General features: G+C 38.8%; 1 protein-coding gene across 1 annotated transcript; it reads left to right on the top strand.

Moving 5' to 3' along the window:
- The first annotated feature begins 7,857 nt into the window (after positions 1-7,857).
- On the top strand, positions 7,858-8,367 carry LOC104088102 (uncharacterized). Its single transcript, XM_009592724.1, has one exon. The coding sequence runs from the start codon at positions 7,858-7,860 to the stop codon at positions 8,365-8,367; it is 510 nt and encodes a 169-aa protein (XP_009591019.1).
- The last annotated feature ends 14,107 nt before the right edge of the window (positions 8,368-22,474 follow it).

Below are 22,474 nucleotides of genomic sequence, written 5' to 3'. Positions count from 1 at the left end.
ACACTCTTTTTTTTCAAGCTTTCTCCACGTTACATCTTTTGTTCTTAATTATATATTTTCTTTTTGTTTATATATATATATATATATATATATATATATATATATATATATCAACAAGAAATATGAATTCGCATATTTAAAACACCAAAAAAAGGGAAGAGTTAAAACTTTAATACTTTCCCAAAAAGGAGTTATTGATAAATTTTTAGCAAACTATTAAAATTTTGAATCAGAAAATATGGAAGAATTTATGGTAGATGAACAAATCACTAACAAAATTGAGCTAGACGATAATGAAATCCAAGAAGAAGAAGAAGTTGGTGAGAAATCTATCATAAATCTTTCAGAAAATCAGAAAATTTTAAGAGAATAGAATAATATCCTAGAACATATATGATCCTAGTAAAAAGATCGATTATAAGTAAAATATTAATAATTTTGTATCTCAAAAGCTAGAAAAATAAATTTTAAATAAAATTTTACTAAATTATTTTTTGTAATACCAAAAATTTAAGGCCCCTCGTTGAAATATGGCTTTAGGCCCTAAATATCATTGGGCCGCCCCTGGTCGTAGTATCAATAACCTCACCATAAGTCCTCGGCCTTACTCAGTCATCAATCTCTCCAGTCTCTCGGGCTCACAATATCATAAAACTAGCCCAAAATGATGATATGATGGATTAGTAAATAACACCAGAGACTGAGATATGATATGCAATGAATGTATATGACTAAGTACGAAATTACAATTTAAACGTATAATTCTACAATAGGAATGACCTCAGTGGGTCCCAATAATACCAGCATTTGCCGAAGCATGATTTCTAACATGAGTCACAACCCAGTTTCTCTAACACATAAAAATAGATAAAAAAATACAAGTTAATTGACTATACAGCTCTACGGAATCGACTGAGTCTCAGTTTTTACGGTGCACGCCCACACGCCCGTCACCTAGCATGTGCGTCACCAGCAAACAAATCACATAACACGTATAATCAGGATTCATACCCTCAGCTCCAAGTTTAGAAGTGTTACTTACCTCTAACAAGCTAAATCCAATACCGAGCAAGCCAAATGATGCTCCAAAAATGCCATCCCGCACGTACCGACCTCTGAACGGCTCGAAACTAGCCAAAAGCAACTCAAATACATCAAATAAAGTCTAAGGAAACAATTCCAATTGATAGAGGTCGAATATTTACTCAAAATCCCAAAATCAACCAAAATTCAAACCCGGTCCCGCATCAATATTCAACAATACTAGTTTCACTCAAATCCGACTCCGAATCGATATTCAAAACTCAAAAACTCACTCTATGAAACTTTAGGCTAAAACGCCTAATTTCTCTTTATAATTCATAATCCAATTACCAAAAACGAAGATAAAATCACAAAATATAATCAAAACTAAGTGTAGAACACTTACCCCAATCCATGTGATGAAAATCTCTTCAAAACTCGCCTCAATCCGAGCCCCCAAATCTCAAAATATGATAAAAGAACCAAAACCTCGATTTATAGGTTTTGCGCGGTGGTCATAGCATTTGCGAACCAACTTTTCGCTTTTGCGGACCCGCACATGCGGCCTATTCTTCGCTTCTGTGAACAAACCAAACTCAGCAGCCATGGCTTCTGCGGAACACTACTTCGCACCTGCACGCCCGCAGGAGCAACTCTGCCATCGCACCTGCGCCATACTTCGCCCTTGCAACCTAAGGCACCGCTTCCGCGCTTCCGAAGGTGCGACCCATTTATCGCATCTGCGGAGCCCTGCTCCCTGTTCCACTTCCGCACCTACGACTCCATTATCGCTTCTACAACCATCACACCTGTGCAAACCAGTTGCAGGTGCGATCATACCAGGTCCTGCAACTAGCAACTTTAGCCAAACATGATCCAAACAATCTGAACCTCGTCCGAAACTCACCCGAGCCCCTCGGGACCCCATCCGATTATACCAACAGGCTCCATAACATAAAATGGACCTACTCGAGGCCTCAAATCACACATAACAACATCGAAATGACGAATCACACCTCAAATCAAATTTAGATGAACTTTCAACTTCCAAAACTCGCAACGAAACATAGCAAATAAACTTGGAATGAATTCAAATTTTGCACACAAGTCCCAAATGACATAACGAAATTATTCCAATTCCCGGAACCACAATCCGAACCCAACATCATCAAATTCAACTTCCGATCAAATTTATGAACTTTCCAAGCCTTCAAATTTCTAACTTTTGCCAATTAGTGACGAATCCTTCTAGAAATATCCAAATGCAAATCCGAACATACGCCCGAATCCAAAATCACCATCTAGACCTAACAGAACCATCAAAGCTCCATTTCGGGGTCAAATTCACAAAAGTCAAACTTAATCACCCCTTCCAACTTAAAGCTTCAATCATGTAATTCATTCTTCCAAATCGATTTCGAATAACCTGAAAACCAAAACCAACGATTCACACAAGTAATAATAAATCATACGAGCTACTCATGCTCTCAAACTACCGAGCGAAGTGCAAAAGCTCAAAATGACCGGTCAGGTCATTACACTTAGACTGTGATTAGTTACTCTACATCATTATTACATGACTGCTTCCTGTTGAATATTGTTGTTACTAGTGTATCATCGCAAGTATTGTCTTATATTCGTTATCCTGTTTAGCTTTATATTAAGATTGTTTCTCTGTTAGTTCATCTACACACTTGTTCAGGTTGCTTAGTTAAGTAGGTGTCTTGACTGTCCCTCGTCACTACTTCACCGAGGTTAGACTTGATACTTACTGGGTACCACTGTGGTGTACTCATACTGCACTTCTGCACATTTTTGTGCAGATCCAGGTGCCTCGGTTGTTGTTGATAATTAGTAGGCTGGTCGAGTTGTGAAAACTCAAGGTAAACCTGTCGTCGCATTCGCAAGCCTCGGAGTCACCTTCTAATATTTTCATTGTACTATTTAATTCTGTCACGACCCCAAATCCACTAGTCGTGATGGCACCTAACCCAACCCGCTAGGTAAGCCAACTAGTAACTATCCAATTCCAATGATATTAACAAGACAAATAAACGATAGTAATTTACTGAATTTTATACATTTTTCAAGGACTGGTAGTGCAAATCATGAGCTTCTAAGAATAGAGTTTACAAAGCTGAAATGAAATAAATACATAGTCTATTTGAAAAGTACATAAATAGGGTTTTATAGATCTAATCCTACCACGAACAAGTGACAGCTATAACCGGGACACAGGTACATCTTCAATCCAGCTCCCATCGAACATAGCAATATCAGCAACCAACATCTGCACACAAGGTGCAGAAGTATAGTATGAGTACAACCGACCCCATGTACTCAATAAGTAACAAACCTAATCTTAGGTTGAAAGTGGTGACGAGCTAACACAAGGTCGGGTATAATACCAATATTCCACAATAGTTCATAACAGCATAATACAGGTAATAAAAGAGGTATCTCAGTGAAAACGCAAATCTTTTACCGAATATGCCAAAATATGAGTAAGTTTGAAAACTGTGATTTTTTCCAAAAATCATTTCAACAATAAGTAAGATGTTTCATTTTCAGATAGCATGAGGAAAGTACGTCTCTATACCTACATGTCAAGATACTGGTAAAATCATAAAAGTCCCAAAACTGGGTAGCGGAAGGAAATGCATCTCTATGCATGTATCTCAAGTACGCATATCAAATGCAATGCATGTCGATGATGAGCTCGTATACTCACACTCTCATAGTACTCAATCTCATTGATTCGCATCCTCTCTTACTATGCTCAATGCTCAGCACACTCGATCACTCAACGTTGTACAATACCCGTTGCGGCGTGCAACTCGATCCACATATATATAGTCGACTGCGCTCACTGGGGGTGTGTAGACTTCGGAGGTGCTCCTTCAGCCCAAGCGCTATATCGCTACGGTGTGCAGCCCGATCCCATAAAATGTAATCAATATATCGTTGCGGCGTACAGCCCGATCCCATAAACAATATATCATTGCGGTGTGCAGCCCTATCCCATAGAATATAATCAATATAATATGCTATAGCATGCAGCCCGATCCCAAAATGTCACTCTCATTTAGGCCCTCGGTCTCACTCAGTCATCAATCTCTCTAGTCTCACTCACGGGCTCACAATGTCACGAAACTATCCCGACAACAATGATATGACGTATCAATAAATAATATCTGAGACTGAATTATGGTATGAATGCATGGATATGACTGAGTACGAAATATCAATTAAATGAGTGAAATGACAGTAAGAAACGGCCAATATGGGTCCAAACAGTATCAGCATAATGCCTAAACATGATATCTAGTATGATTGACAGCTTAACTACTTTATAACATGGTGGAAACACGGATATCAACAAAGTAGGACCACTATACAGTGCCATATAAGCAACAAAGTCCCAATTCACATGATGCACGCCCACACGCCCGTCACCTAGCATGTGCGTCACCAATACCGATCACGTAACATGTATTATGGGGTTTCATACCCTCGGCACTAAGTTTAGAAGAGTTACTTACCTCGAACAAGCAAATTCCAATACCGAGCAATCCAAGCGATGCTCCAAAAATGCCTTCACACGCGTATTGACCTCCGAACGGCTCAAAACTAGCCAAAAGCAACTCAAATACATCCAATAAGGCCCAAGGAAACAATTCCAAATGATAAAGATCGAATCCTTAATTCAAACCCAAAACCGACCAAAAATCACACCCAGGCCTATGCCTCGGAACCCGACAAAACTTACAAAATCCGAGAACCCATTCAATTACGAGATCAACCATACTAGTTTCACTAAATTCTGACTTCAAGTCGATGTTCAAAACTCAAAAATTCATACTATGAAATTTTAGGCCAAACTCCCCAATTTCCTCTTTAACATTCATCAACCAAATGCTAAATTCGAAGATAGATTCATGAAATATAACCAAAACCGAGTACATAACACTTACCCCAATTCATAAGGTGAAAATTTCTTCAAGAATCGCCTCAATCTGAGCTCCATAGCTCCCAAAATGCAAAAATGGTCGAAACCCTCGAAATAGAGTACTTTATAATCATTGAGCGAATCAATGAATCACGATCACGAAAATACCCTTGCGATATCGAAGAAGAAAATGCACTGCCCCTGAAAATACACTACACGATCGCGTAATAAGCTATGCGATTGCGAAGCACCAACTGCTCGGTCTCGAAAAGAACCTACGCGAACGCAGTCCTAGGCTCACGAACGCGATGAAGAAGCAATGAAGACCTACCCAGCTCAGTTCTACAATGCGAACGCGTGTACACCTACGCGAACGCGATGAAGAAACACTCAGCCTCAATTTTTTCCCTTACGCAATCGCATCCCTCAGTCCGCGATCGCGAAGAACACTGGGTGCACCAGACATCAGCAGAACCAGTAGCGAAGAATGAAGGAAACAAACAGTCTGAAACCCGTCCGAAACTCACCCAAGCCTCTCGGGACCACGTCCAAACATACCAACAAGTCCCATAACATAACACGGACCTACTCGAGTCCTCAAAACACACATAACAACATCGGAATGATGAATCACACCTCAATTCGAATTCAATGAACTTTGAAACTTCAAACTTCCATAACCGATGCCGAAACCTATCACATCACGTCCAATTGACCTCAAATTTTGTACACAAGTCACATTTGATATTACGGACCTACTCCCACTTTCGGAATCAAAATCCAACCCCGATATCAAAAAGTCCACTCCCAGACAAACTTTCCAAAATTCCAACTTTCGCCATTTCAAGCCAAATTCTACTACGGACCTCCAAATCACAATCTGGACGCGCTCCTAAGTCCAAAATAACCCAACGGAGGTAACATAACCATTAAAAATCCAATCTGAAAAATTGTTAGGTTTCACCGTCAGCAGGAAAGGGATAGAATTGGATCCTTCAAAGATTAAAGCCATTCAAGACCTACCACCGCTAAAGAACAAGGACATAATGTGCTTTCTTGGAAGACTAAACTACATCAACAGATTCATAGCCCAGTCTAAGGTAATCTGTGAGCCTATTTTTAGGTTGTTAAAAAAGGATGCGGCTACAAAATTGACAGAAGAGTGTCAGAAATCATTCAACAAGATCAAGGAGTATTTATCAAATCCATCGGTGTTGGTTCCCCTCAAACCCGGGAAGCTATTGTTACTATACTTATCTGTTTTGGACAATGCATTTGGATGCGTGTTGAGACAACACAATGAGACTGGGAGTAAGGAGTAGGCCATCTATTACCTGAGCAAGAACTTAACATTATACGAGGCCAAATACACTCAAATAGAGTGGACCTACTGCGCTTTGATTTGGATCGCTCAGAAGTTAAGGCACTACATGTCGGCATACACCACACATCTGATATCCCGACTCGATCCGCTCAAGTACATCTTCCAGAAGCCAATGCCTACAGGAAAACTGGCTAAATGGCAAAATCTTCTCAACGAGTTCGATATTGTGTACGTAACGCAGAAGGATATCAAGGGACAAGTATTAGCCGACCACCTTGCAGAGAACCTAGTGGACAAGAACTACGAGCCACTCAATACATACCTTTCGGATGAAATATTCGCTGGGGCAGACATCACAGAGTCGTACCCATGATGGAGAATATATTTCGACGGATCAGAAAACATCAAAGGAGTAGGGATCGGGGAAGTCCTGATCTCTAAGTCAGGACAGCATTACCTTGCACCAATAATATGGCTGACTATGAAGCATGCATCCTCGGGATTAGGATGGTAGTTGACATGAATATCAAGGAGCTTTTGGTCATAGGAGATTCTGATATACTAATACATCAAGTCCAAGGTGAATGGACCACCAAGAATGTCAAGATCCTTTTATACCTACATTACGTGAAAGAGCGGTGCAAGAAGGTCACCAAGATCGAGTTCAAACACATACCCAAAATCCAAAATGAGTTTTCCAATGCTCTTGCAACCTTGTCATCCATGATCCAGCATCCAAATAAGAATTACATCGACCCTATTGAGATAGAAGTTCAGGATCAGCATGCGCACTATTTCTATGTAGATTAAGAGCCAGATGGTAAGCCGTGGTACTACGGCATCAAAAGGTTCCTTGAAACAAGAGAGTATCCATAAAAGGCCACCTATGGTCAAAAGCGAGCACTTGGAAGGCTAGCAAATCACTTTTTCCTTAACGGGGAAGTCTTGTACAGGAGAACCCCAGACTTGGGTTCGTTGAGGTGTAGATGCCGCCGAAGCAAGCAGATTACTAGAAAAAATACAGGCAGGAACATGCAGACCTCACATGAAGTGTTTCACTTTGGCCAAGATGATTTTGAGAGCCGAATTCTTTTGGATGACCATGGAAAGAGATAGTATCTGTTACGCGCTGAAATATCACGAGTGGCAGATTCACGGGGATTTCATCCGGGTTCTACCTAACGAGTTGAATGTAATGGGTTCTCCTCGGCTCTTCGCCGCCTGGCATAGACGTGATTGGACCTATAGAACCTGCCACATCAAACGGGCATCGTTTCATCCTATAGCCATTGACTACTTCACCAAATAGGTCGAATTTTCTACATACAAGGTCATTACGAACAAACTTGTAGCAGATTTCATCCATAACAACATAGTTTGTTGATTCGGAATACCAGAGTCAATCATCACTGACAATGCAATTAATCTCAATAGCGATATCATGAGAGATATTTGTGAGAAGTTTAGAATCGCCCATCGTAACTCCACAACCTATAGGCAGCAAATGAATGAAGTAGTTGAAGTAGCTAATAAAAACATCAAAAGGATCTTATGAAAGATAATGGACAATCACAGGCAATGGCACGAGAAATTATCCTTCACCTTGTTGGGTTATCGGACCACCATGAGAACACCCACCGGGGAAATGCTACAAATGTTGTTATATGGAACCGAAGTTATGATACCCGTAGAGGTCGAGATACCATCCTTGAGGGTCATTCAAGAAGCTAAGTTAGATGACGCAGAATGGATACGGGGCAGGCAGGAGAAACTCATGCTCATTGACGAAAAGAGAATGGATGCAGTATGCCATGACCAGCTATATCAAAATAGGATGTCCAATGCATTCAACAAGAAGGTGAAACCTTGGCAATTTACACCAGGGCAGTTGGTTTTGAAGAAAATATTCCCTCATCAAGAAGAAGCCAAGGGAAAGTATGCACCGAATTGGCAAGGTCCTTATGTGGTCTATCGGGTATTGTCGGGAGGAGCATTGATATTAGCAGAAATGGACAAAAGAGTCAGCACAAAGCCCATCAATTCAGATGCAATCAAGAGATACTACATTTGAAGACTGTAGAATTAGGGTTTGGCTGTAACAGAACTATGCCCGACCTGACTTCCCACGGTGGGATACGTAGGCAACCCATGTAGGGTCTGGTCTCCCTCCCCTTTTGTAATAGAAAATCCAAATGTCATCTTGTATGTACTCGGAACTATGCCACGACTTGATTTCCTTCAGCAGGAATACGTAGGCAATCCTTATCAGATTCAATCATCTATTGTAATTGAACTACGTTCTGGCCTGATTTCATTTGGATACATAGACAGTCTGAGTCAGACTCGGACAATTCATTTTCAAATTCTTATCACTTTGCATCTATTGTAATCGAACTAAGTTTTGACCTAATTCCATTTGGATACGTAGGTTGCCTGAGTCAGGCTCGGTTATCATCATAATTCATTTATAATTACCCTTGAACTGCATTCATACTTGATTCCGTTCGGGTACGTAGGCAACCTGAAAGGTTCGGTCATAACCCTAGGAAACCCTTTGTAATACATGCGTTTATATTAGGACGCAATCGACATCCATGGGACAAAGTCATCTAGAAACAATGTTCGCATCAGAAGGAACTTCAAAACATGTCATTATCCGGAACGACGACATGTGTCATAAAAAATAAACAATTTTCAAAAAGATTTTCTAGAAAACTATCATTCCACCTACCGAACATCATGGCATAATCACGCCAGACCTGGGGCAAGGCCAGGACTATGATCAACACAAACCAACACCCCCTACTAAGAATTTTTCATTGAATGCAGGACCGACAAGAGACAAAAATGTTGGGGCACACTCGGAGCAATGATGGACCCTGCTATTCTCTCATAAACCCTTATCTCTCTTTCATTATTTAGTTAATTTCCTCATATGACTAAGGACTAACTCCAAATTCTTTGTAGGTATTCTGGAACCAAGCGTTCAACACGATTAGAGCATATTGTAAATAGCAAACCATCTGCTCAACCAAGCAGAGCACCTTGTATATAGAAAGTCATGGGCTTTATCAATCAAAGTCATGTATATAGTTACCGTCTACTCAACCAATCAGAGTGCCCTGTACAAATTGAGTAGTTACCTTTGCCAATCAAAGCCTTGTATATAGCAAACTGTTCTCTTCGCCAACTGGAGCACTTCACACGGATCACACTGTCACTCCGCCATATCAGAGAATTCAAGTAGATAGTTGCAAACTTTGTCGCTAACTTCGCCAATAAAAGAACGGACCATCTGATCCCGCCATACATTCCGCCGATCGATGGCCGCAAATTTAGTTTTGCATTCAAGAGTATCTCTTGGGAATGCTCCTTATTTCCTTATTTTATCTTGAATCTTTTAACGTTTTGTTCATGCAGCCTACATGCATGTTCATTTTATTTTCAAGTCAGAAACTCCCATCATGCAGAGATACTTTACATTTCAAGCCAACTACTCCCATCGCATGGAGATACTCCCATCATGAGGAGATATTTTACATTTGAAGCCAACTACTCCCATTGTGCGGAGATACTCCCATCGTGAGGAGACTTAAAGCTCCGATGGTTGTGGAACGGTAGACATCCCATCTAATAATCAAGTCAAATTTAAGAATCTCATTGCCCTGATCCCATATAACGGCTAGCCGGTAGCCAGGCATCATCATTCCTGCATCATCTACATCATATCTTAACATATCAGCATTACCATATATGAGTATGTGTGTATTTCATTTTTGCAAGATCAAACATCACGACGTGGAACTTCTTATAAGCAGTAAACCAAGCTACAACTCTATGAGGGACAACAAACTCATAAGCAGGCCAAGGATCAAAACTCAAACACGGTCAATAGAACTCTAAATAATCAAATCTTTCAAGTCCCATAATCAAGCTATAATCCGAAGCCATTCTGGGTACTAATATCTTCTCGTCTTGCAGTATCGTCATAATACGATACTGGGGCAAGTCCTGCAAGCATCGCCTTCTCCACAATCATCATTCCAAAACTATATGAGGCCTGATCCTCGTTAAGCCCGAGGTATGTAGGCGATTCAAAACCAGAATTTGGGCCCAATTTCCCAAACATTCCCCGAAACTTTCCTTAACTCTTTCCTTAATTCTACAAATCATAATTTTCCTCAAATCCATATGTCATTCCTACAATATATGCCTAAAGTCGAAAACAAATTGGTCTTGGGTAAATGTTTTTGCCCGAAAACTCTTTTATCATCTCTGGTCAAAGAGGAGCAGCTGTTGACGACCAATTTTGACCCTTCTTTTTAAAATTAATTTATTTATACTTAATGATTTGTAATAAACGTGTTGAAAATATTTTTTAATCAATAATGCCTATTTTTGTATAAATTAGTAATTTATAATGTTGAAATTAATAATTTAGTATTATATAATTATAAAATATATTACTCTTACTATTTTGAGACTATTAAAGTAACCGTTATATTCATTACATAGGTTCTACAGTTAATTTAACAAATTATTCCTAAATTTTAATTAATTAGCCTACTATTTCAAATAATTCAAAATTAATGTCATAATTGGAAAATAAGTTATTTTAATAAATAACTAATTAATTACATTAATTAGTAGTGTATTTGATGATTATAATTTCTATTACATTTTATTGAAATAAATTAAGTTTAATTAAATTAATTTTAAAGAGGTAAAGGCTAAATGGCTATAATTGCAATTGCAATTAAATACAAAAGTGGTTATGCACTAAATTGGAATTAGCCCAAAACGTTGCCCCAATTACCCCATCTGACCCAGTCCAAACGAACCTCCCCAGTCTATGTTGGAAATCCATGTCACCCTCCCTGAGCCAATCAAACTTCGCCACGTCACCCGTCTTCAACCCTCATATAAGAAACACACACATATCTGAGTCGTTAATCCCTTCTATCAATGGCCCACATTTTATCTCAATTTTTCTTTAATTTTAACGTAGGCAAGATCCAATCTCCATCGTTGTTACACAAAGATCTAACAGCTCACATAATACCTCGAAAAAATATTTTAAAACCCGAATTATGAGGGTCGTTGATCAAATGATCCAACGGCCCAGATCTTTCCCTTCCACTTTAACCTAGAGACTAGCCTGGTCTACCCCCAAAACCTTAAATCATTTCTCCTAAGACCAGCCATCCCTCCTTTCCATTTTCTCCCAAATCCACCAACCGTAATCAATCAAAAACCTTGCACTAATTCGTGCAAGGTCACAAATCACCCATGAAATCATCCTCTTTGCCTCCTGAATCCGCGGATCCCATCGGTTTCATCCCTATTTCATCACACAAATTCAAAAACCCCAAATCTGAATCCTAGCTTAAAAGATGAAACTTTGAATCTGTAGATTTCTCTTGTGCTCTATCAAATCGGAGCATGCATGAACATATCTCACAGCCTCATCATGATTATTCGAGGTCTAGAAGTCAAATGAAATGACCTCTGGATACTGAAGCTTTGTCCGATGGGTCGTTGCCTTCAACGGTTGACCTATCTCCTCTTAAGTAAAATCTTGACTGCTTTCACCTCTGTTCTTAACTAATTTCACCCGCTCTGCCATCGTCACCTAGACATTGAATGCCACTATATATTGGAGCCTTCAATGCTCTCACCTAACACACGACTTAACAACAGAAACAATCACCAACTACACCTAAATATTGTTTGATCTTTGGATCCTAAACGGCTAAACAAAGTCTTTGTTTGACTTGTTGCTCAAAGGAAGGTCAGTATACATCAACCCTTCCTACCTTTTAATTGTTTAAATTGAAATCGTATCTGCTATATGATCCTCTGTTGATTATCTCTCCTTATGATGTGTTGTTATTAGTTTATAATTTATTATCTCTACTTATGAGTTTTTGTTATTAGTTTATAATTGATTGTCTCTGCTTATAATGTTGTTATATTAGTTTATAATCGACCATTATGCTTTGGAATTGAATGTCTCCTAATAACCTGAAGTTAAATCAGTGATAATCAATTATCTTGTGAACCCAATTGTAACGACCCGACCAGTTATTTTGAGTATTACAACCTCATTTCCCCCTTTACTGCTCAAATTGTACTTTATAGCTGTTGTGTGAATTGCCGGGGTAATTGGTTGGGGTCCGGTGAGGTTTTGGAATGAATTAGAATACTTGGTTCCAAGGGTTAAAGCTTAAGTTAAAATAGTGATCGGATGTCGACTTATGTGTAAACGGCCTCGAAATTTAATTCTGATGATTTCAATAGCTCCGTATGGTAATTTTGGACTTAGGAGCGTGTCTGGAAAATTTTTTGGAGGTCCGTAGTGGAATTTGGCGTGAATTGCCGAAAGTTAAATTTTTGGAAAGTTTGACCGGGGAGTTGACTTTTTGATATCGAGGTCAGAATCCGATTCTGGAAATTGGAATATGCCCATAATGTGAAATGTGACTTGTGTACAAAATTTGAGGTCAATCGGACGTGATGTGATAGGTTTCGGCGTCGTTTGTAGAATTTGGAAATTTGAAAATTTATTAGCGTTGAATCCATGTGTAGTTCGTATTTTTGAGGTTGTTACGTAACATTTGAGGTCTCAAGTAGGTCTGTGTTATGTTATGGGACTTGTTGATACAATTGGTTGAGGTCCCGGGGTCCTCGGGTGAGTTTCGGACGGCTTTCAAATTTGGACTTAAGGAAATGCTGGAACTGTTGCCTACTGGTGTGATCGCACCTGCGAAGATTTTGATCACTTGTGCGAAGTCGCATGTGCGTGAAATAAGCCGCAGAAGCGGCCAAGAGTGGGACTGGGCAGTGCTCGCAGGTGCAAGGAATTTGCCGCATTTGCGAGGCCGCAGGTGCGAAGGGGAATGCGCATCTGCAAGACCGCAAATGCGAGAAAAGGGACGCAGATGCGAGGTTTTGGGAGGCTGGTTATTTTCCGCAGGCGCGCATTTTTGTCCGCAAATGCGGATGCACAGGTGCGAGCCCAGGCCCCGCAGGTGCAGAAATGCCTGGGCAATGTTTAAAAGCGAGGGTTCCGAGAAGTTTTCTCATTTTGTAGCTCGATTCGGGCGATTTTGGAGAGGAAATTTTCCATACAACTTGAGGTAAGTGTTCTTAACTCCCTTGTGATTATATTCCATGAATTCATCTTCATTTTTTGTGTAAGATTATTGAATCTTCAAGAGAAATAGAAGGAAATTTCTATAATGTCACAACGAATTTTTCAAGTTTGAATACCGATTTGGAGTCGGATTTGAGTGAAATTAGTATGGTTGAACTTATAATTGGATGGGTTGTCGTATTTTGTGAGTTTCGTCAGATTTCGAGATGTGGGCCCCATGGGTGATTTTTGGGGCGTAATTTCGGATTTTTGTGAAAATATTAGTATTTTGATATGGAATTAATTCCTATAAATTTTGTGGGCTGAATCAAATTAATTGTGACTAGATTCGAGCCGTTTGGAAGTTGATACGCACATAATGGGATTTTTGGAGCATTGTTTAGCTTGCTCGACATTGGATTCAGCTTGTTCGAGATAAGTAACGATTGTAAATCTAGTCCTAAGGGTATGAAACCCCGAATTTTGTATCATTCTACTATTTTTAGTGATTCACATGCTAGGTGACGGGCATGTGGGAGTGCACTGTTGGGGATTTGTGACTTGGTCCGTCCCGTAGCATTTGTAAAGTTGCATACTTTGTTGAAACCATTGATACTTATATGTTTTAGAAAGATTTTCTGTAAATTGGGCTGAATGCCATGTTTGGGCCTTGCGCCAATGTTGTTTGGACCCTTAGGGGCTGTTTCTTACTATCCTCTCATTGTTTTCGATTGAAAATCTATACTCGGTCATGTTTATACTTGTTTACCGCATAACTCAGTTGTATGACTCTATTTTGATGCATATAAATGTTTTGGGCCGAATGCCCTATTTTACTGAAATACCCGAGTGGCTTGAGAAATTTATGACTGAGTGAGGTCGAGGGCCTGATTGGTGAGGATGAGTGTGGATCGGGGCTGCCCGCCTGCAGCATACTTATGACTGAGTGAGGTCGAGGGCCTGATTGGTGAGGATGAGTGTGGATCAGGGCTGCCCGCCTGCAACATACTTTATTATTATCGCACGTGAGTTGTCCGTGAAGATTATAGTGCTTGGGCTGAAGGAGCCCCTCCGGAGTCTGTACACACCCCCAGCGAGCGCAGGTACCTACTGAGTGCGAGTGCCGAGTGCTGAGTGACTGGGAGGCAAGAGTGATTGTGAGGTATGCCCGAGTGGCAAGAGTGATTGTGAGGTATGCCCGAGTGGCACGAGTGACTGTGAGGTTTTGCCTGAGGGGCTGTATATGAGTGATGTTCTGCCCGGGGGGATGTTTATGATTTTATCATTGAGTTGCATTGCATTGGCATGGACACATGTCATACATGCATAGAGATGTATTTCCTCGTGTTGTACTGTATCACATCATTCATGATTTTTCACACATTGTTGACAGATGGGCATAGTGATGCATTTGTTTTTACACGGGTTATCCGAAAGGAAAATGAAACATCTTATTTATTATTGACAAGATTTTGGGAGAAATTTATTGTTTTTAAACTATTCATATTTTTGGTAACTCCAGCAAACAATTTGGGTTTTCACTGATGTATTTGAAAGAAAGAACTACTATTTTTGAAATCATGATTTGGCTGGGTATTTTATCCCTGAGTTACTTCTGGTATTATTTGCTTTATGTTGTAATGGATTGTTGTGGACTATTGGTTTTGGACCCGACCTTGGTGGAAGCTCGTCACTACTTTCAACCCACGGCTAGGTTTGTTACTTACTCAATACATGGGGTCGGTTGTACTGATACTACACTTCTGCACATTGCGTGCAGATGTTGGCTACTATTGTTGCTGTGCTCGATGGTTGCGGGACTTGATGATGTACCTGCGTTCCTGTTGTAGCTGCCTCTTGTTCAGGGTAGCCTTAGATTTATAAAAGCTCTGTTTATGTATTATTCAAACAGACTATGTATTTATTTCATTTTCGCTTTGTATACTCTATTCTTAGAAGCTCATGATTTGTACTACCAGTTCTTGGGGAATGTATAAGGTTAAGATAATTGTTCACTTAAATTTCTTTAATAATTGTTATTGGGATTGGATAGTTGAAAGTTGGCTTACCTAGCGGGTTGGGTTAGGTGCCATCACGACTAGTTGGATTTTGGGTCGTGACACCAATGAATGTTGCTCTAAGTTGAATAATCTATGTGTTGATTGAATTCCTATAACTAGCTAAAGAACCTTAATGACTCTTTACACTTGTTCAGACTTTAGATTTCATGACGTTTTGCTAAAACTCTCATGTCTGCTCTACTGAGCTTTGCCTTAGTGTTACTTGTTGATCAGATAAACTAAAAAACAAGAGCAGTCATGAACACATAAGGTTTCAGTACAAGGTTTTCATTGTAGTTAAAATATATCAACTTATGTTGTTTGAGCTGTTTTCTTTATTCACATGTATATCTGTGATTTTGACACCTCTTGAGAGATCAGTGTAAAGGTTTTCTGTCAACTTTCATGACTATGTTATCATGTCTGTGAGTTCCACCCAAATAAATATAATTTGAAGTGATAGAACTAAGTTCAAATGAATTTCTCCAGTTACTCTTATATGTACTCTTCTTGTTAGTGTTGACCTAGATCAAGTTATGTTTTTGATTTGTCCTCAAGAATCTGGTTAAGAATTAGAATTTGGTTAAGGGTTATAGTTATTACATTTGTGTATCATCTCTTGAATTGGTTATACTAATATAAACTCCATCATGCTTGGACTGATACATTCACCTGTTTAACTGGACTAATTGTCCAGCTGCTAAAACCATTCCTACTTTATGTGAGGCCTTTAGTGTCCTGGACTTCTGTAATAAACTTGGTGGTCTGATTTTATACTGTTTGATACTCTACCATGTTTTATAATCCTATAATCTTTAAGAATATCTCTTGTATATGTCTGATTCTCTTCTCTTTTGTTTTCTGCACTCCTCTTGCTCTTAAACAAAACTTCCAGTTTGTCCTTCATACTCTTGCCTATGTTCTCATGCTGCACTATCGCATAAGGGAGACTAAACGTTGCTAAGCTTATATAAGTTGAATGTAATTCACCTATAAGACTTAAGAGAAACATCTAATGTTTACCTTCCCTGTTAAAGAGATTGGTGTGAATAAAATATTATGAACTTTAAGAGAAAATGATCATATTATTAGTGGGATTAACTTGTCTGTCAACATAAATACTCTTGTTAATACTCTTGAGAGACTTTAAAGAAGTTGTTAAATTCATACACCTAGTAAGAAATGAGGTTTAATCTATGTGTGTGAACCTTTGCTAAGTTTGAACATAGTTAAGGTATTGTGACTGCAACTAAGGACTCCTGCAAGCTTGAATCTATCAGTAGGATCAGTAAGGCCGATATACATATATCCTCTCTACTCCTAGTATCTAGGCTTCTGAACTAGTTTATTGGTATTTGCCTTTCTTTGTTTGTATCTGTAATTGGTTTCTTTGGTATTATTGAGCATATTGGAAGTGTTGACAGTGTACCACACACTTGTGTTTGGATTGTGATCTCTATGGTGTAATCTGTTATCTCATATCCATGATAGTATTCCATATTGTTTCTATGAGAGGTATACATACTTGAATCTCTGTATTGTTGTTAGTGTTACATTGGAAGTTACAATGAATGCCTCATTGGCACTTAAACATATAGGGAAGAGTAAGTATGAGTGGTTAAATGTATTTAGGAGTAAGATTTAGTTTGTAGTTGAGATACCCTCCCTGACACAAACACTGCTCGAGGAGACACTTGTAAACTCTGAAGTGCCAGGGATCCAAAGGGTGTCTTGGCCATGAATTGGATTTTACCTTAAGCTCTTAATCATTGACATTCATTAATCTCTTTAGGATTATTGCTAAATGAAGGAAAGGCTTCACTATGAATACTATTTGTTTATTTATTGGACTTTACAATAATTCTATTGCATTCTTAATCGCAAGCATTTGTTACAATTTCATTTGGGCCTTACATTGGTCTTATTTGTATTTAAGTGTTATATTGGGTTTTATCACTAATGTCTTCCTTTATGTTTGGCACAAATGATCGAACTGGGCCTACTGAGTTCTCAAGAACTCAGGCCGAAGTGCTAGCCTAGAGCGTGAAGTCATTAAAGTTGTTGCTGCTGATCGTTACCTGTTGGGCCTAACATTCTTCTTGCCCAAAAAATGAGTCCAATTCCCCTTCCTTTATCACTTTACATAAATGCGTTATTGCTTTTATGTGTATATGACCATGACAATATTGAGTGAATGCTTTCTCTTTTATCATCGTTGAATTACTTTAGAAACCTAAGGAAGCTTTAAACCATAGGTAAAATTCAAAAAACTTACTGTCTCTTACATTAGTTAAATAACTTCTACATTTTTTTGCTATACAGTTTTCACTTTCATTCATACTAACCATTTTCATGAAATTTTTGAAGTTCAAAGCATATTCAAAAGTTGACTGTCACGCCCCGACCTTGTGGAGCGCGACTGGCGAACAACCGAGATATCCCAGTCAAGCAAGCTTATTTGATGCCTTCTATCCGACCTTACCCATGGATAAATTGAGGATGCATACCATTTGTAAGGCAATGAAAGGATTTCATGAACAACATCAATTTCATTACCATTAGTTACTTTATCTATAATTCCCAAAAATACGCCACACATTCATAGTTTAGAAGTGGAAACATGTGATACATATGCAACATTTCTAGTTTGACTTTCCAAGATCAAGATACAACCCACACTATGTCTATGGAGCCTCTAATGGATACAAAAGAGTAATGTGATGGTGCCAGCAATAAGGCTCCGACTATACCTCAAAACACTATACATATGGAACAAAAGGTACAAGACCCCGATAAGAAGTGGGGCTCACCAAGTCAGCTGAGAAGATGGTGTATTGCTATCACTGATCGATGCCTCCTGCTGTGGAACCACCTGCTTCCATTAAAGATGCAGCGCACCCGGCAAAAGAGACATTAGTACATATGGAATAGTACTAGTATGTAAGACTAACCACCCTCTCAATGAATCGGGTAAATGTACAAGGAGAAAGAAACATGAAATCAATGAGAGCTTCCAATAATATTAAAGCATCAAATTAAGAGAAAGATAATTGTTCAAGTAAATATCAATATTTTTAAATTGGGAGATCTTTAGTACCGATACACCACCGTGCTTTTAGCACGGAGTACGATCTAAGCCAGATCGGTTAAGCCGTCTCACCCCAAGATCATTGTGATGGTAAAATTCCTTATCATCAATTTATTTATTGTGATCTCATCAGTATAATCAATGTCATAGGTCTAGAACTCTGCACTGACATTAAGTTGAAACATCAGCTCAAAAAAGAGTTATCCTCCTCTAGACGAGAGTTAGGCAGTTTTTGCCAAGACTTTGGATTTACCGCCATTTCTGCCCCTTCTACCCATTCTTCCAAAAGGGACAAAATACAAATCCTATAAGAAAAGTCATCATAGCAAATCACGTAAAGATTCCAAGAGAACCCCCAAAAGAAAATCCAAGTTTTGCAGACCTTCTAAGAATTCTAACACTAATGTTTGTTGGAACTACGGAAAAACTGGTCACCGAGCCAATGAATGCAAATTAGGCAAGAAGAAGAAGAAAATCAATCTTCTAGAATCAGCGAAGAAGCCAAGAAAGAGCTTTATTACATACTCGAAGAAGTCGATTCAGACTCCTCGGGAGATTCTGGTAGTGACATAGACATCACCTACGAAACAGACTCTAGTCAATCTAGTGGAGAATGCAATTGCAATAAAGCATTTTGTACCTGTGATGATCTTCCTCCCGAAATTCGAGTTTTGTCTGATAACTCTAAAGAAGCCCTCTTTGATGTCATTCAACACATCAACATTGAAGAATCTAGAAATCGCTATCTTTTAGAACTCAAAAATCCTATCCTTAGCCATCATGAGGATAAACCCAAATCTAGGCTGGTCATTGAACCCTTCAGCATGAAGCAAATTATGTCCAGAATCGAAAAAACTTATGAACCTTCCATTTTCGGTCTAAGACATGAAGTCACAGATCTTAAACGAGAAATCTGAGACATAAAAGCCAGACTTGGAAAAGTCGAACTTGATGTCCTTACTACTCAAGTCCTTAAAGGGGCTACTTCATCCGATCATATATCCGAAGAAGAACTTTTCGAAAAGGAAGAAGTCCTTCCCAATCATAATCATCTAGCAAAACCTACTGCTAAACACTGATGTCTCACCAATAAGGCAACTTCTACTTCGACAAATCCCGGGATAACCGTTATTACTTTTGTTAGACCTCAGAGTCATCATATTCCTATTAAAATTGTGGTCAATAAGAATTTCGTGATTAACAAAATTGCCTTACTTGACAGTGGTGCAGATCGAAATTGCATCATCAGGAGTATTGTTCCTACTCAGTATCTAGAAAAAAGTACTTCCAGACTTCACTCTGCTATAGGAGAACAATTACGCATTAATTTAAAGCTTTCAAAAGCCCATATTTGTAAGAATAGCATTTGTTTAACAAATGATTTTGTCATCACTGAAGACATCAATGAAGATATCATTTTAGGAATTCCTTTTATCACTCAGATAAAACCTTATTTTATTGATTTAAATGACATTACTACCACCATTTTGGGAAAAGACTTACATTTCCCTTTTAAAAAAACACTTTCACAAGATAAAAGTAATTTCACTAGAAACAACATTATTTTTAGAATTAATAAACTTTCTCAACATATCACATTTTTAAAGGATGAAATTAAAGTTAAACAAATTGAACAGATTTTAAAAACCCGGAGATGGTTACTAAGATGATAGGCTATCTTGGCTGTTTATAACCAAAATATTGAGAAAACTGGGATTTTCAGAAAGATTCATTGGGTTGATATTTGATATTGTAGGGAATAACTAGTATTCTATTCTTGTGAATGGACAACCACATGATTTTTTCAAATCATCGAGGGGAGTTAAACAAGGTGATCCTCTTTTACCTACATGTTTATCTTAGCTGTTGAAGCACTATCATGAGGCTTGAATTCTCTGCATTTGAATCTTTATTTTTGTGGATATGGATTGCCAAAATGGAGCCCAAAAATAAACCATCTATCATATGCAGACGACACAATAATATTCTCTTCATCTGATGCAACATCATTAAGACTTGTGATGGAAGTGCTACATGCATATGAGATGGCATCGGGGCAGTTGGTGAACAAAGGCAAATCAGCCATCTACATGCATCATTTGGTAGACATAGAGGTGGTTAAAAAAGTCGAAAGGATCACTGGTATAGAGAGACAGGAATTTCCATTTACTTATCTAGGCTGGCCCATTTTTTATGCAAGGGGGAGAATGGACTACTACCAAGGTTTGATCACAAAGATTATGGACAAGTTGCAGTCATGGAAAGGTAAGTTACTTTCAATAGGAGGCAGGGCAGTGTTGATTGCTAATGATCTGTAGAGTATGCCTATATACTTGCTATCAGCTTTCAATCCACCAAATTACGTCATCAATAAGCTCCACAAAATATTTTCCAAGTTTTTCTGGAGCAGTAATGTGGGAGGAAACACCAGGCATTGGGCTTCATGGAACACCCTTTGTATGCCATATGATGAAGGAGGTATTGGATTCAGATCTTTACATGATGTTTCAAAGGCACTCTTTTGCAAATTATGGTAGAATTTCAGAACCAAGCCTAGCCTATGGAGTTCCTTTATGAGTCAAAAATACTACAAAAAACTAAATGCAGTAATTGTTCCATGGAGGGGGGGATCTCACATGTGGAGAAAGATGTTAGAATGCAGGGATATAATTGAGCATCAAATCACATGGAAACCAAAAATGGGCTCTGTACTGTTTTGGTTTGATAATTGGACTGGAGTAGGAGCATTATATTTCATAGTCCCTCCAGATTTTAGTGTTGATGAAGACATACATAATGTGAATGAGTTGGTGGAAAATGGTTCTTGGAATGTGGATAGACTATTTGAAGTTTTACCAAGAATTGGCACTGCACATTGTTGAGAAAATTAGACCTCCAGTTATGGAAAATGTCCTAGACACTCCATACTGGATGCTTGAAACTAGAGGTCACTTCACAGTAAAGTCAGCTTGGGAGTATATACGAAGGAGGGACAATCCTAGGCTAGCCTAAAAGATGATATGGGTGAAGGGGTTTTCATTCAAGATCTCCTTCTTTATGTGGAAAGTATGGAAATCTAAACTACCCCTCGATGACTTTATGAGAAGATTGGGATATTTCATGCTATCTAGGTGTTGGTGTTGTGTTGATCCTAAGGAGGAAACACTAGTACACTTATTCTTCACATCAAAGGTTGCTTTAACAGTGTGGAAATACTTCTTAACGAGGGCAGGAATTGCAATGGAGGGACTGTCTTTACACCAAGCCATAACCAAGTGTTGGACTGCTCAAGTGTTGCCCAGAATCAAACCAATAATGCAGGCTCTACCTTCATGTATTGTATGGGAACTGTGGAAGAGAAGGAACAGTCTGAAATATGGGGAGGCAGTCTCAGTTAGCAGAGTTATTTACCAAGTATCAACAACTCTCTAGGCATTAGTGCAAGTAAGAAAACCAGGTTTTTGTGTGCCTCACAAGTGGCAGGATCTATTGAATATGCTGCAGAATTATACTCCAAAATTGAAGCTTGAGAAAGTAATATGGGAATTTCCTTTAGAAGGATGGATCAAAGTCAATAATGATGGATCATGTAGAGGCAACCCAGGAAGAAGCTCGATTGGTTTTTGCTTAAGGGATGAGGCTGGTGATTTGAAATATGCAATAGGAAGAGAAATCATAGAGGGATCAAACAATGAAGCAGAGGCTATGGCAATTGTAGAGGTTTTGAGGCTGTGCAAAGCAATGAATTACACACAAATATGGCTGCAAATTGATTCGATGCTGTTAAAGAACATTATTGAGAAATCATGAAAACCACCCTGGGGTATTGTTGATCAAATAGATAAAATTTTGATAATGAAGGAGGAATGTAACATTAGAGTTTCACACATATTTA

This window comes from Nicotiana tomentosiformis, chromosome 7 (genome assembly GCF_000390325.3).
Source record: "Nicotiana tomentosiformis chromosome 7, ASM39032v3, whole genome shotgun sequence".
In the NCBI taxonomy this organism is placed as follows: Eukaryota; Viridiplantae; Streptophyta; class Magnoliopsida; order Solanales; family Solanaceae; genus Nicotiana; species Nicotiana tomentosiformis.
This window is presented reverse-complemented; position numbering and strand designations above follow the sequence as displayed.

Coding starts and splice junctions, on each gene's coding strand:
- LOC104088102 (XM_009592724.1), top strand. CDS start 7,858: ATGGACAATCACAGGCAATGGCACGAGAAATTATCCTTCACCTTGTTG.